This window comes from Crocodylus porosus, unplaced genomic scaffold (assembly GCF_001723895.1).
Source record: "Crocodylus porosus isolate Cpor-Errol unplaced genomic scaffold, CroPor_comp1, whole genome shotgun sequence".
NCBI lineage: Eukaryota > Metazoa > Chordata > Crocodylia > Crocodylidae > Crocodylus > Crocodylus porosus.
In genome coordinates, this window is record NW_017728945.1 from 4712 (window position 1) to 16209 (window position 11498).

The 11498-nt window shown below is 61.5% G+C and overlaps 1 protein-coding gene across 1 annotated transcript in view; it reads right to left on the minus strand.

Annotated features, from left to right (window-relative positions):
- The window catches only part of SEMA6B (semaphorin 6B), a 17507-nt gene that overhangs the window by 4677 nt on the left and 1332 nt on the right, over positions 1-11498 (minus strand). The window contains exons 3-11 of the mRNA XM_019550521.1: positions 9123-9183; positions 8750-8812; positions 5618-5719; positions 4627-4717; positions 4177-4296; positions 3816-3904; positions 3202-3419; positions 2171-2302; positions 1643-1792 (exon numbers count right to left, since the gene is read on the minus strand). Of these exons, the coding sequence (XP_019406066.1) occupies positions 1643-1792; positions 2171-2302; positions 3202-3419; positions 3816-3904; positions 4177-4296; positions 4627-4717; positions 5618-5719; positions 8750-8812; positions 9123-9183 (1026 nt within the window). The remainder of the gene's footprint in view (positions 1-1642; positions 1793-2170; positions 2303-3201; positions 3420-3815; positions 3905-4176; positions 4297-4626; positions 4718-5617; positions 5720-8749; positions 8813-9122; positions 9184-11498) is intronic.

The window sequence follows — 11498 nt, forward strand, 5'->3', positions numbered from 1 at the left end:
GGGCCGGGGGCTGTTAATGCACAAAGCCCTATGCAAGGGAGTAGCCCCAGATAGCATAGTCCCCCAGTGCCGCTCATCCTGAGGCTCTTGGCCCCACGTCAGCTATAGTGACTGGACACATATGTGTGTGCATGGACAGCCACACACATGCACATATACACACATGCAGGCCCACTGTGCCACAAGCATCTGCGAGTCGTAGATCAGCATGCACGCGCCCCCTGCACGCAGAGTGCAAATATGCCTCCAATGTGCCTCCTGGTGCAGGCCCCAGCAGGCGTGTACCCTGCTGTACCCCCACCCTGGGGCGCCCGGGCACTCTGTGTGGGCGCACACACGCAACCAGATCCCTGGCTCTGCAGTCCACACGCCGACATGCAGCCAGGCAGCCCCAGCCCACAGGTGGGGGCTTCTGGACATCTCCTCTGTGAAGCCAGGCAAGGTCCCTAGATCTCTGAGCCCAGGCTCCATGTCCCTGCCCTCCTGGAAGGGTCAATTAGAGGAAAAGTTTTCTGCTGCCTGGTTGTGGCTGCAATTATCTGCACCAATTAACTCCAGCTGTTTTGCATATTAGTAGAGCTGGTGCCACCAGGCGAGGATTTGGCAATGCAGGGGCTAAACAGCAGTGCCTGAACACCCCCCTCCACCCACTGGCTGTCACTGGGGTAGCACTGGTGCTCTTCTGCCCTGGGGGCCCCCACACATGCCCACCCCGGCTGGGTGCCACCGCTGGGTTCCCCCAGCTCTCTGCCCCACGTTGAAAGCATCTCGAATCCTGGGGAGTGACACATCTGCCCTGGCCGTGCCGGCCCCCAGAGCCTCCCGGCAGGAGCTCCTGGCCTGAGAGTGAGTGAGCAATGCTTGATTAATTCCACATAAAACAGCAATTAAGGCAGATTTAATTAGGAGGAGACAATCTCGGCTGCAGAGTTTATGAGATTTATCAGCCTTCTCGGTGTCCTCACGCCTTGAGCAGGAGCATGTGTGCGCCCACACATGCACTAACAAGTGTACACATACACGTATACATCATACACGCACATATATTACATGCACATATATACACACGCACACACATGCTCACAAGTGCACACCTATCTGTGCTCATACCCATGTGAGCACACACAAGTACACAGCACACATGTACACTTATACTCATGTGAGCACGAACAAGTACATAGTACACACAGTCGCAGGCGCACGTTTCTACACTCCTACACATGCCAGGGTACATGCACATACATGCACATGTGCACTCCAACTCTGTGCACAAGCACCCATCCTTGTACATATGTGAACATGCCTATGTGTGTCAAAATCTGTATCCACACAAATGCACATTTGCCTCCACTCCACACTGCTCAGGCAGGAAGCAAGGGGGAGCCGGCTCTTCCTAGTCACAGTTTTCCCGCCCCAGCCTGAAGCACCACTACCCAAGGGGTGCCTGGCATCGGGCAGGATCAGGTCCTCTGGCTGGGTGCTGCCTTGGGGAGGTCCGCAGTCCAGAGCATGCTCCGTTCCTGCCTTCTGCCTGTGACCCGAACCCCACCACCCCTGGCCCCAATGTGGACACAGCCCTGTCCTGGGACTGGCTGGGCCTGAGCCCTACAGGGTACGGGGAGGGGCAGGTGGGGACTCTCACCGCGTCATGGTGCGGATGATCCAGGGGACGTTGCCGAGCGCCGGCACCGACTCATCCATCAGCGGATGCGTCTTCATGAAGTTGAGGATCTCGTCGGGGAAGGCGCTGGAGGAGTTGTAGCGCATGCCAGGGGCGGCGCAGCACCCGGGCCTGGCAGGGGTGGGACAGGAGGGGGCCAGACTGAGCCGCATGCACCCGGAGCCCCCCAGCCCTCGCCACCCTGCCCCAGGCACAACCACGAGCCAAGTCACGGGGGCCTGGAAATACCGGCGCCCACGTCCCATGAGCTCTCCCCATAAGGACCCCCCTTCCCAACCCCCGTCCAAGGGGGGGGTCCCACTGCTTCGGGCCTGGTTGCATCAGACCTAATGGGAGCCCAGCTGTGGGCCGGAGCCCAGGACACCAAGGACACAGGTGGGTGGGAGATGGGGACTGCTCCCTCCCCAATAATTCCTGCTGTCCCCTGCTACCCTGATCCTAGCTCCCCACCTGCCCTCAGGGCTGCCCAGGGGATCCCAGCTCACTCACCGCGGCTTTGGCACCAGCTCCTCAGGCACCGGTGTCCAGATGGACTCAGGGGACTTCTGCTCCCGGAAGCGCCCCTCGAAGACAGCCGCCACCTGGGCCATGTCGAAGGCGCAGACGGCCGAGCCAGGGATGCTGGGGATGCAGACGGGGGTGTCAGGACCATGGCACCCAGCTGGGCTCAGCCACCTGCAGCCTCTGCCTCTGCAGACCCCCCTGCCCAGGGCCCTGCTGCAAGTGCCCCCGCCACAGGCAAAGGTCCCCGAGCAAGAGATGGCTCCTCCAAGCAGCCACCCCAAGCTGGTGAATGGCCACGATGGGCCCTGGCTGAGCACTGCTGGTGCTGGGCTCTGTCTGCAGGCCTCCCAGCCCACCCTGCAGCATGGTCACAGCAAGGGGCACCCGTGGCCTTTCCCCGGGGCGGCTGGCAGGGCCGGCTGGGATTACGGGTTGATGAAGCCAGTGCAGACGGCTGCACTGCTGGAGCCAAACTGGGTCTGGCAGGCGGAGCTTCATCCAGGCACTCGGCTGGGTCAGCGGTGGGTGCTGAGACCTAGGAGGGGAGGGGGTGACCAGGCCCTCCAAGGAGCCCAAGGCTATTCAGAAAAGCCCATTCAGAGCCACACACCCATGGCAGATCAGTTACAGAGCCACTTCCAGCTCCAGAGCGCTGGGCCAACAATGCGGCCAGCCGTGCCCAGCCTGGAGAGGTACCACATACCCGTGGCCCTGGCAGCCAGGGACCAAGACAAGCTGGGAGGGAAGGGGCTCAGTGCCCCAGCAAGATCGGGGTAGCTGGGGGTACATAGGTATTCTCCTCCCCCTTTCAGATGCACTGGGAAGGTCCTGGGACCCTTGTTCAGGGCAGCCACTGATCCAGCTGATGCCCTGCGAGACATCCCCAGCTGAGGATAATGAATGACGCCCCTCTTGGCACAGGCAGTGAAAGGGTCCCTAGGGGTCTTTGGCCATGCCGAAGCTGGCACGGGTCCCCACGTGCACGCTGGGACTGGTGTATGCCCTGGCTCCCCCACCTGTTGGCAGGTGTGGAGAAGACGGCCAGCACCACGGGCCGCCCATCCAGCTCCAGGATGTCGGTGACGGCCTGGATGACGTTGAAGTAGAAGTGCGAGTCGCCTGGCACAGAGCAGTTGAGCCGGGCCTTAAGGAAGGATGTCCACTGCTTCTCCAGCACGCGCTGCGAGCCGCCCATGTCGTTCTTGCACACCCGCGCCACCCGTGACACCACCACCTGCAGTGGGATGGGATAGGATGGGCAGGCATGGGGACAGGGCACAGCTGAGGCTGCCCTGCCAGCCCAGCCCAGGCCCCAACAGCCAGCCTGACCCTCCTCCAAGCTGCAGGACCCACCTGGCCGCTGTGGGGGTCAGCGGTGGTGGGATGGGGGTCCGGGGGCTGAATCCAGCCATCTCTTCCCCCACTCTGGGGTCCTGCACAGGGTGGTCACCCCTCTCCCCAACCATGTGCTGCTGCCCCCACGCCCAGCTCCCCAAGCCCCACCCTGTGGCCCCCCAAAGGCAGCCTAATGGGAGTTACTGCTCCCCCCCACACATGGGCCAGGCGTCTTTCTGTGCCCTCCAGCCTCTGCCCTGCTGTCCCCAGGCTGGGGTGCAGCCACGAGGCTCACCTTCTCCAGGTAGTTGAACTCCATGGCGATCTCCCTGAAGAAGAAGTAGACGTGGCTCTTCCACTCCACAGCATGGACGAAGTAGGGCTCTGAGCGGGGAGAGCGGAGATGATGGAGTCAGGGACTGGCCTCGGGGGCAGAGGGCAGGGGCAGGTGGGCAGTTCACAAGTGCCCTCACCCAAGGCTGCTGCTGGGGGTTTGGCGTGAGCTGCCCCAGCAACACCCTTGTCCACAGCCCCACCACCAGCCTCCAAGGGGGCAGGGACATCCGTCACACCCCACCCCACCCCAGGATCCAGCTCACTGCCTGGCAGGGAACCTTGTCCTCCCCCCACCACCCCCTTGGGGAACCGGGAGCCACCTTTGAACCACTTGGAGTCATGCTTGACAGTGCGCAGGGTGGGACTGTCCCCCAGGCTCCGGTAGATCACGGCGTCGATGGCCAGGAAATCCGTCACCGTGGCTGTGAACAGCATCCCGCCTGGGGACAAGAGAGAAAGGGGGATGTGTGAGGCAGAGGGAAAGATGGAAGGAGAGATGGAGACGTGGGTGGATGGATGGTGGTTTATAGGGACAGGTAGACAGACAGGTAGGCAGGCAGATGGACTCAGGAAGGGGATCTATATGGAGGGAGCGAATGGTAGTATATGGGGACAGACAGATAGAGATAGAGAGATAGATAGATAGATAAAGACAGGCAGGTGGATAGACAGACGGACGGGCAGGTAGGGTGCCTGGGAGAGGGGCAGGAAGAACAAGGGAGCAGAAGGCAGGGGAGGAGGGCAGTGCCTGCAGGCCGGGCAGCACTGACCTGTGAAGAGGGCGACATTGGCGTGCTTGGGGTCGTAGGGGCACCGGGCCATGCCGCTGACATTGTCTCCAATGGGCTCCAGCATGTCCATCTGCAGCAGGCAAGAGCATGGGGTCAGAGGCTCCGGCCCAGCCCGTCCCTGCTTGCAGCACCAAGCCCTAACCAACGGGCCGGGCTGCCTTGGCACCCTGGGCCCCCAGCCCTCTCCCTGTGCTCCTACACGTCCCCCGCGTCCCATGATCCCCCCACCTCGCTGTGGTCTTGTACTGCCCCCCCGCGCCCGTTCCATGGAGTCAGAGCAAAGCAATCTGTTCCCGTGAATATTTCATGCGCTCCAGCTCTTCCTTGCTCCCTTGGCTCTTTGTAGTCTGCCCTTGCTTTCTCCCTGCTGAGTCCTCCGCAGACACGGCTGTGATCAGCCCATGCCCCGGGCGCCCGCGGGGACCTGTGCGGCAGCGGGTGCCTTTCATGCCCCACAGCTGACATGCACACAGGCCCAGCCCAGCCAGGGGACTCTGCCATCACCCCGGGCCCCTCGCTGCCTTGCTGCCCTGTCCAGCCCCATCACAGACAGCATGGAAAAACACACGCATGCTGCATCCTGGGGCAAGTGCTACATGCATGTGGCACATGTGTACACACCTTGTATAGGCTGTACACATGACATACTGCTGAGGCGTGTGCACTACAGACATGATGCACACTACATGTGAATGCCAGCATCACGTACATGTGTATGCTGGACCAGCAGGCCACATGCTAAGGACCTGGGAAACGCCTGCCACAGGAACCTGCCACAGGCGTGTTGTATGTGCACGCACACAGGCAGGCAATACAGACAGGGCATCCATGTTCTCCAGTGGGTCACACCACACGTAAACACAAGTTCCCCCTAGGGGCACGTGCCATGTAGAAGCACATGCTGCACACATCAGATACGGTGCCAGTACATGCATCCGCAGGTGCAGCCCCCCCATGCCGGGTGACTCACGCTGTAGTTGGCGCAGACGGGGTTGAAGGCGTTGGTGCCGCACACGAAGAGGGTGCCCGGGTCCTGCACCAGCAGCACCTTGAGGAAGTTCCGGCACTCTGCCTGGGGGAGAGGCAGGGGTTATGCCCAGCCCCGCCAGGCCCAGTGCCCACCCCGCATGGCCACCGCAGACTGACCTAGGGGCAGGTAGGGGGGGCAGATTTGCATCCCGGGGGTGGTACCTGGGCAGCAGGAGGCAGAACTGAGCTCATGGCAACCTCTGGGGCCCTGGCGTGGCAGGAAGCCAGAGGCCTCTCCTCCTGGGGATAGCACCCCGCAGCCCACAGGGGACAGGAGCAGTCTTAAGGGCTGTGGCCAGGCAGCTGGACCCAGCTCTGAGCCCATTCATCCAGTGTAGGCTCCCTTCTCCATCTGCCCATCCATCCATCAGCCAGCCCATACATCTCTGCGTATGCCTGCCTCTCTTCCTTGCTCCATACACAGCTGTCCACATATCCCCAGACAAACCCACATGCCACCTCCCCATCCACCTAGATGCCTAGAGGCAGCCCTCCAGCCACCCACCCCCCACCCCCTGGTCTACCAACGTAGCTATCTCCCTCTCTTCCCCTTTTGTGGGGAGGGCAGAGGGGTTTCAATCTCTGGCTACAACAGGAGGTTTGTGCTCTCATGCCCAGCTCCTGGGCGAGCTCTGTCTGCGCTGCTGCACTTTCACCCCTTAACATTTCCATCTGGAAGGTGTAACAAGTCTGTCTGCCAGTCCACCCCTCACTCCCACCCAAGAGAGCCACGCATCTATCCCGGGCACACTCATCCATCTCACCCCCACGTCCATCCACCCATCCCCACTGCCGGCCCTTCTACTCCTCCCTGCTGTGGTCTGAAATCTAGATGCTCCACCCTGCAGCCACCTCTTTCCCTGTTTCCGGGGCCCCTTGCGGGTCTGCCATGGGAATGCAGGTACAGCAGGGCAAGGGCACAGACCCCCACGCTCAGCCTTGCTGGGGGCGCACTGGGGCTCGTGGGCCGGCTACAGGGAGATGCCAACCAGAGGATGGATCTGCCAGGGCGGGCAAGGCTGGGAAGGGGCTGAGACGATGCTGCTGGTGCTAGCAGCCCAGGGAAGGGGAGACCTATGTCTCCACTGGCCCCTGGCCAGGCTGCTCTAGGTAGTGGCATGAGGCAGGCACTGCTGCCAGCTTGGGGGTGTTTTTGTTGCCTGCCTGTGGTCTGGGCAGAGCAGAGCCCAACCTGCCTCCCAAACCCCGCAGCCGCCGCAGCACAGAGAACATCCAGCCAAGCACCTTCAGCTCAGTCCTTCCAAGCCCACTCGGAAACCATGGAAACAAACATTAAGGTGCTTTGATTGGGAAACAAAGGGAGGGTGAAAAGCTAGGAAGCTGCCTGAAAGGCCTGGGCAGAGATGAAGGGAGGCCAGGGAGGCTGGGAGCAGCTGCAAACCCTTCTGGAGAGCCCTGAGCTGGGGAGGCGGTGGAGGGGTTTGTGTGTGGATACAGGCGTGTAGATGAATGTGTGCACACACATATATGCGTGCATGCAGGTGAATGTATGTGCACACACGTATGCATGCATGTAGATGAGCGTGTGTGCATGTGGGCATGCATGCGGGCGAAAGTGTGTGTGTGCATGCAGATGAGCATGTGTGCACACATTCATGTAGTTGAGTGCTGCGTGTGCACATGCGTGTGATGCTCACGGCCCCACGGCACTCACAAGGGTTCCCACCTCTTCACGTAACACAAACCCAGGCCAGGCTTCAGGCTGGTGAGGAGAGGGGGAGCACAAGCATCCCGGGCTTTCGGGAAATCAGGCCTTTTAGGAGGCCCAGGAGCTTCTGGCCGTGCTGGTCTGCGCGTGCTCCCTCCTGCCCCCTGTCCCTGCGGGCACCACTGATCAGTGCCACTGCCCTCCCAGGGAGAACCCCTCACCCCTGCCCCAATGAAGCAAACAGAGAGACCCCCTATGAGATATGAAAGGCAACAAGATTCAGGCCTCTTGGGGTGTGTGATCCCAGGGGAGGTTCACATAAGTGAGACCCTGATGGGGATGATCAGGGATGGTGGAGTGAGGGCCTTCCCTGCTGGGAGACAAGGGGAGTTGGGTGCATCTCTCTCACAGCCAAAGAAGCCAGATGCAGGGTTTTCAAATGGGCTGAGGGGGTTGGGGCACCCCAACCCCTACAAATCCCAATGGAAACCACAGGGAAAATCCCAGCCCCAAGTTCTCTCAGCACAGGGAGCCTATGTCCATATGGCAGCACTGGCTGGAGGGGCTGGGCTGGCATCTCAGAGTCACACACCTGTCCCCAGAGCCCTCGGGTGGGCAGGTCAATAAAGGCACCTCGTTCCACAGGTGGCCTGACGTTCAGCTGGGGAGGGGGCAGGAAGGATGGGGGCTGATGGGGAAGGGACCTGGCACGCTCACTTGCAGGCGCCTCCATGTAGAGAGAGGCTGATGCTCCCACAGGAGAAAGTCACGGGCTGCCCGGACACCCCCAGCCCGCAGTTCCCTACATGAAAATCATCAGCCTTTGAACTTTTTAAGCCTCTCCAGGTCCCACCTCACAGGCCCGTCCTGATGCCGGCCCGACGAACTCGCATGTGAACAGGCCTGCTCCCAACCGAGCAAGCGAGCTCAGTGCCCAGCCCCAGGCCTTGTCGCACAGTGCCGCTCCCTGCCCCTGCCCGCGATGGGCCAGGGCCCGCGTCCGGGGCTGTAAGCCGGCAGGGCACCGGGGCTCCCGCCCCCCGGGGAGCCTGGCGCGCAGCCAGCCCCAGCCCGGAGTGGCAGTAATAGAATGGGGAAATTGGATTTCTCGCCAATGATGAGATGTGTCTGTTCTGATCAACAGACCAGAAATAATTAATTACAAAACCAATTATGCCAGCGTCTAATAAATCACATTTGACACAAATGTTTGCAGGGAGCTCAAAGGCGGCGAGGGGGAAGCGTGTGGCTCCGGAGAGAAGCCACACCGGCCCCCCCAGGTGGCAAGCGGGGCTGCTCGGGGGGGGCAGAGGTGCCAGCGGGCTGAGCGGGACCGCCTGCACCCCTGCCACTCGCAGGCGAGAGAGAAGTGGGTGGGGAGTGGGGGGTAGGGCCCACCCTTACCTCGTGCTTCCCCTTCATGCGGCAGATGTTGATGTCATGTTGGTTCGACTTCCACGTCAGCTTCTGGGAGGGAAGCAAGCGGCGGCGGTGAGTCAGATGCACGGCAGAGACGGCCGCACTGCCCAGAGCCGTCGTGAGATGGCCCAGTCTCAGCTCTCTGATCACGGAGCAGCCATGGGAGCCGCCCGAGAGCCGCGCAGCACAGCGGGGCTGGGGCCAGCTCGGTCCTTCCATCAGCCCCCGCCCAGAGCTGGAGATAGGACGCTGGGGCACACAGCCTCCTCGGAGACCTGCTCTGCCCACAGATAAGGAGTGCTCCTTCCTGGCTGATGGAAGTCGGTAGCTGGAAGAGCCCCACCGCACCCCCACCTACCTGCTGGTAGCGCATCTCGCTGGCGGCGGCAGGCTCCAGGCTCACACGGTACAAGTTGTCCCTGGGGGGAGACGGACAGAGTCGGAAACAGGCAGGAGCACGGGAATGCCCCAGTGCCACCCCAGTCCGATACCGGACCCCACCCAATCCTTCCTAGTGTACACACGCATGTGCATACACTCACACACATGTCTGATGTACCCCCAGCAACCAACCCTGCTCTGCCCTGCCTTGCCCTGCCCAGAGCGGGCACAGGTCCTCTGATCGGGAGAGGGTTGCCAGCCACATGCCCACCCGGGGCAGAACCTGGGTGACCACAGCAGGGCAGTGCAGAGCAACTGCAGCAAGGAGCTGGGTGCAGAGCTCGACCCATGCTGGGCACCCCGTCCAGCTCTGCCCTGGCTGCCGGGTGTGGAGGGGAGCAGGGCCTAGGCATGTGTGACCCTGGGGCAGAGGGTGGGGTGGGGGGTACTAGCGCAGACTTGGGGGCAGGATCCTTTCTGGGGGGAGGGGTTCCTCTTCCCTCGAGTCCCATGGGCTGCACCCCAAGAGGGGAGCAGGGAAAGCTCCTCAGCTGCCCTCACCCTTCCATGCAATCTGGCTCCTGACACCTGGTCTCTGTCAGCCGGATGCTACCCATGTCCCAGGCCCTAATACCAACACTGATCCTTGCCCCCACCCCACGCAGCCCCCGTGCTCTCCCCAGACCCCAGCTCGGCCCTACATGTCTTTCACTCCTCCCCTTCCTCCCACTCGGTCGTTCCCTCCGCCCCATGCGTGGCTGCTGCCTCACTCCAAGTGCCAGAGCATTAATGAACCGCAGGGAGAGTTCACTCTAATTGCTGCCTCGTGGGGCTCCTACAGCTGAGCGGAGTCGAATCCTCATTAGAGCAGAGGCTTGCGAGATGCCGGCCCAGCAGAGCTCCCCGCCATGCATCCTCTGCTGGTGCTGAGTCCCCCACTGCCCTTGCCCCCAAAGTCAGCCCAGGGCACACCCCAGAGGGGACAGATCGGGGCACAGGCTGCAGGTGGGGTCTGGGGGGCTGGTGAGGGGGGCCAGGGGACATGCTAAAGCCACAACAGCAGCTTGTGCTGGTGGGAGCACACGTGCCCTTCCCTGGCTACTGGCTCTGGCCTGCCTGCCATCTCTGCCCACTGGGCCCCTGCCCCAGCACCTTCCCTCCTCTGCCCTGAGCTTCCCGCTCACAGCGCAGAGCAGACACACCGCAGTGCCCAGACACGGGGGACTCTGGGTCCCGGCTACCTCTTCTATTAGCCAGAGGCAGACACACAGGCAGAAGTGCGTGTACAGGGGTGGGACACAAGCAGGTAGGCATGTACGGGGCTGGCGAGAGAGAAAGATATGCAGCTAGATGGGCATGTATGGGAGTGCACAGTTGAACAGATGGATGGACAGACAAATTGACAGATAGATGGATAGACAGATGGGGATGTATGGTAGTGGACAGTTGTACAGATAGTTGGATGGATAGATAGGTGGGTGTGGATGGGAAGGAAGGATTCATTCTGGACCTTTTGCCCACGGTGCCCCAAGCCAATGACCTCCCTCGGCTCCTACCCTGTGAGATCTGGCCCTGGGGGTGGGCACAGGCACACTGCTTTCTCCCTGGTATTTTGTTTCTCAATCGGCTTCTCAGACTAATTTACAGGCCAGTTTCCACCCTGATCGATGCACTTAGAGGCAGCCTCAGCTGTTTAAAGCCCCTTTCTGGAGTGCTGCCACTGCCGGTGAACGCAAGGCTGGGACCAAGCACTAACTCACGCCTGCAGGGACCGGGTGATTTATGCCCTAGGTTGTCGCTCCAGAGCTGTATTCGTTGCTATTAAACGAAGGGCTAACGAAGGAACGCGGGACACAGGAGGCAGGTGCAGGGTTTCTAGCCGCCGGGTGTGGCTGGACCAGCCTGACGCGCCCCAAGCCCCACCGAGAGGAGTGTCAGGGGTGTATTTTTCCCCAGCCAGCAGGGGGTGCTCACGCTCTGTCCAACCCAATCCAGCACTCAGCCTATGTGGGCCGGGGGCTGCCTCAGCCATGGCACAGGGTGCACCACCCCTGCCCCTAACAGAGGGGCAGCCTGCAGACACTACCACTCCCAGCATGCAGTGCTAATGGGCAAGGAAGTCACCCTGGGCTGGGAGCAGTGCATGCTGGGATAGGGAGTGTCTGCAGCCCATACCTCCCGGTCAGGCCTGGGCTGAGAACTGCATGCTGGGACAGGGATATGCAACCCCTACCACCTGCCCAAAGCCCAGGGAGCGTATTGCATGCTGGGATAGGGCGTGTGTCCAGCACATACCACCTGCCCAAAGCCGGGCAGTGCATTGCATGCTGGGATAGGGCGTGTGTCCAGCACA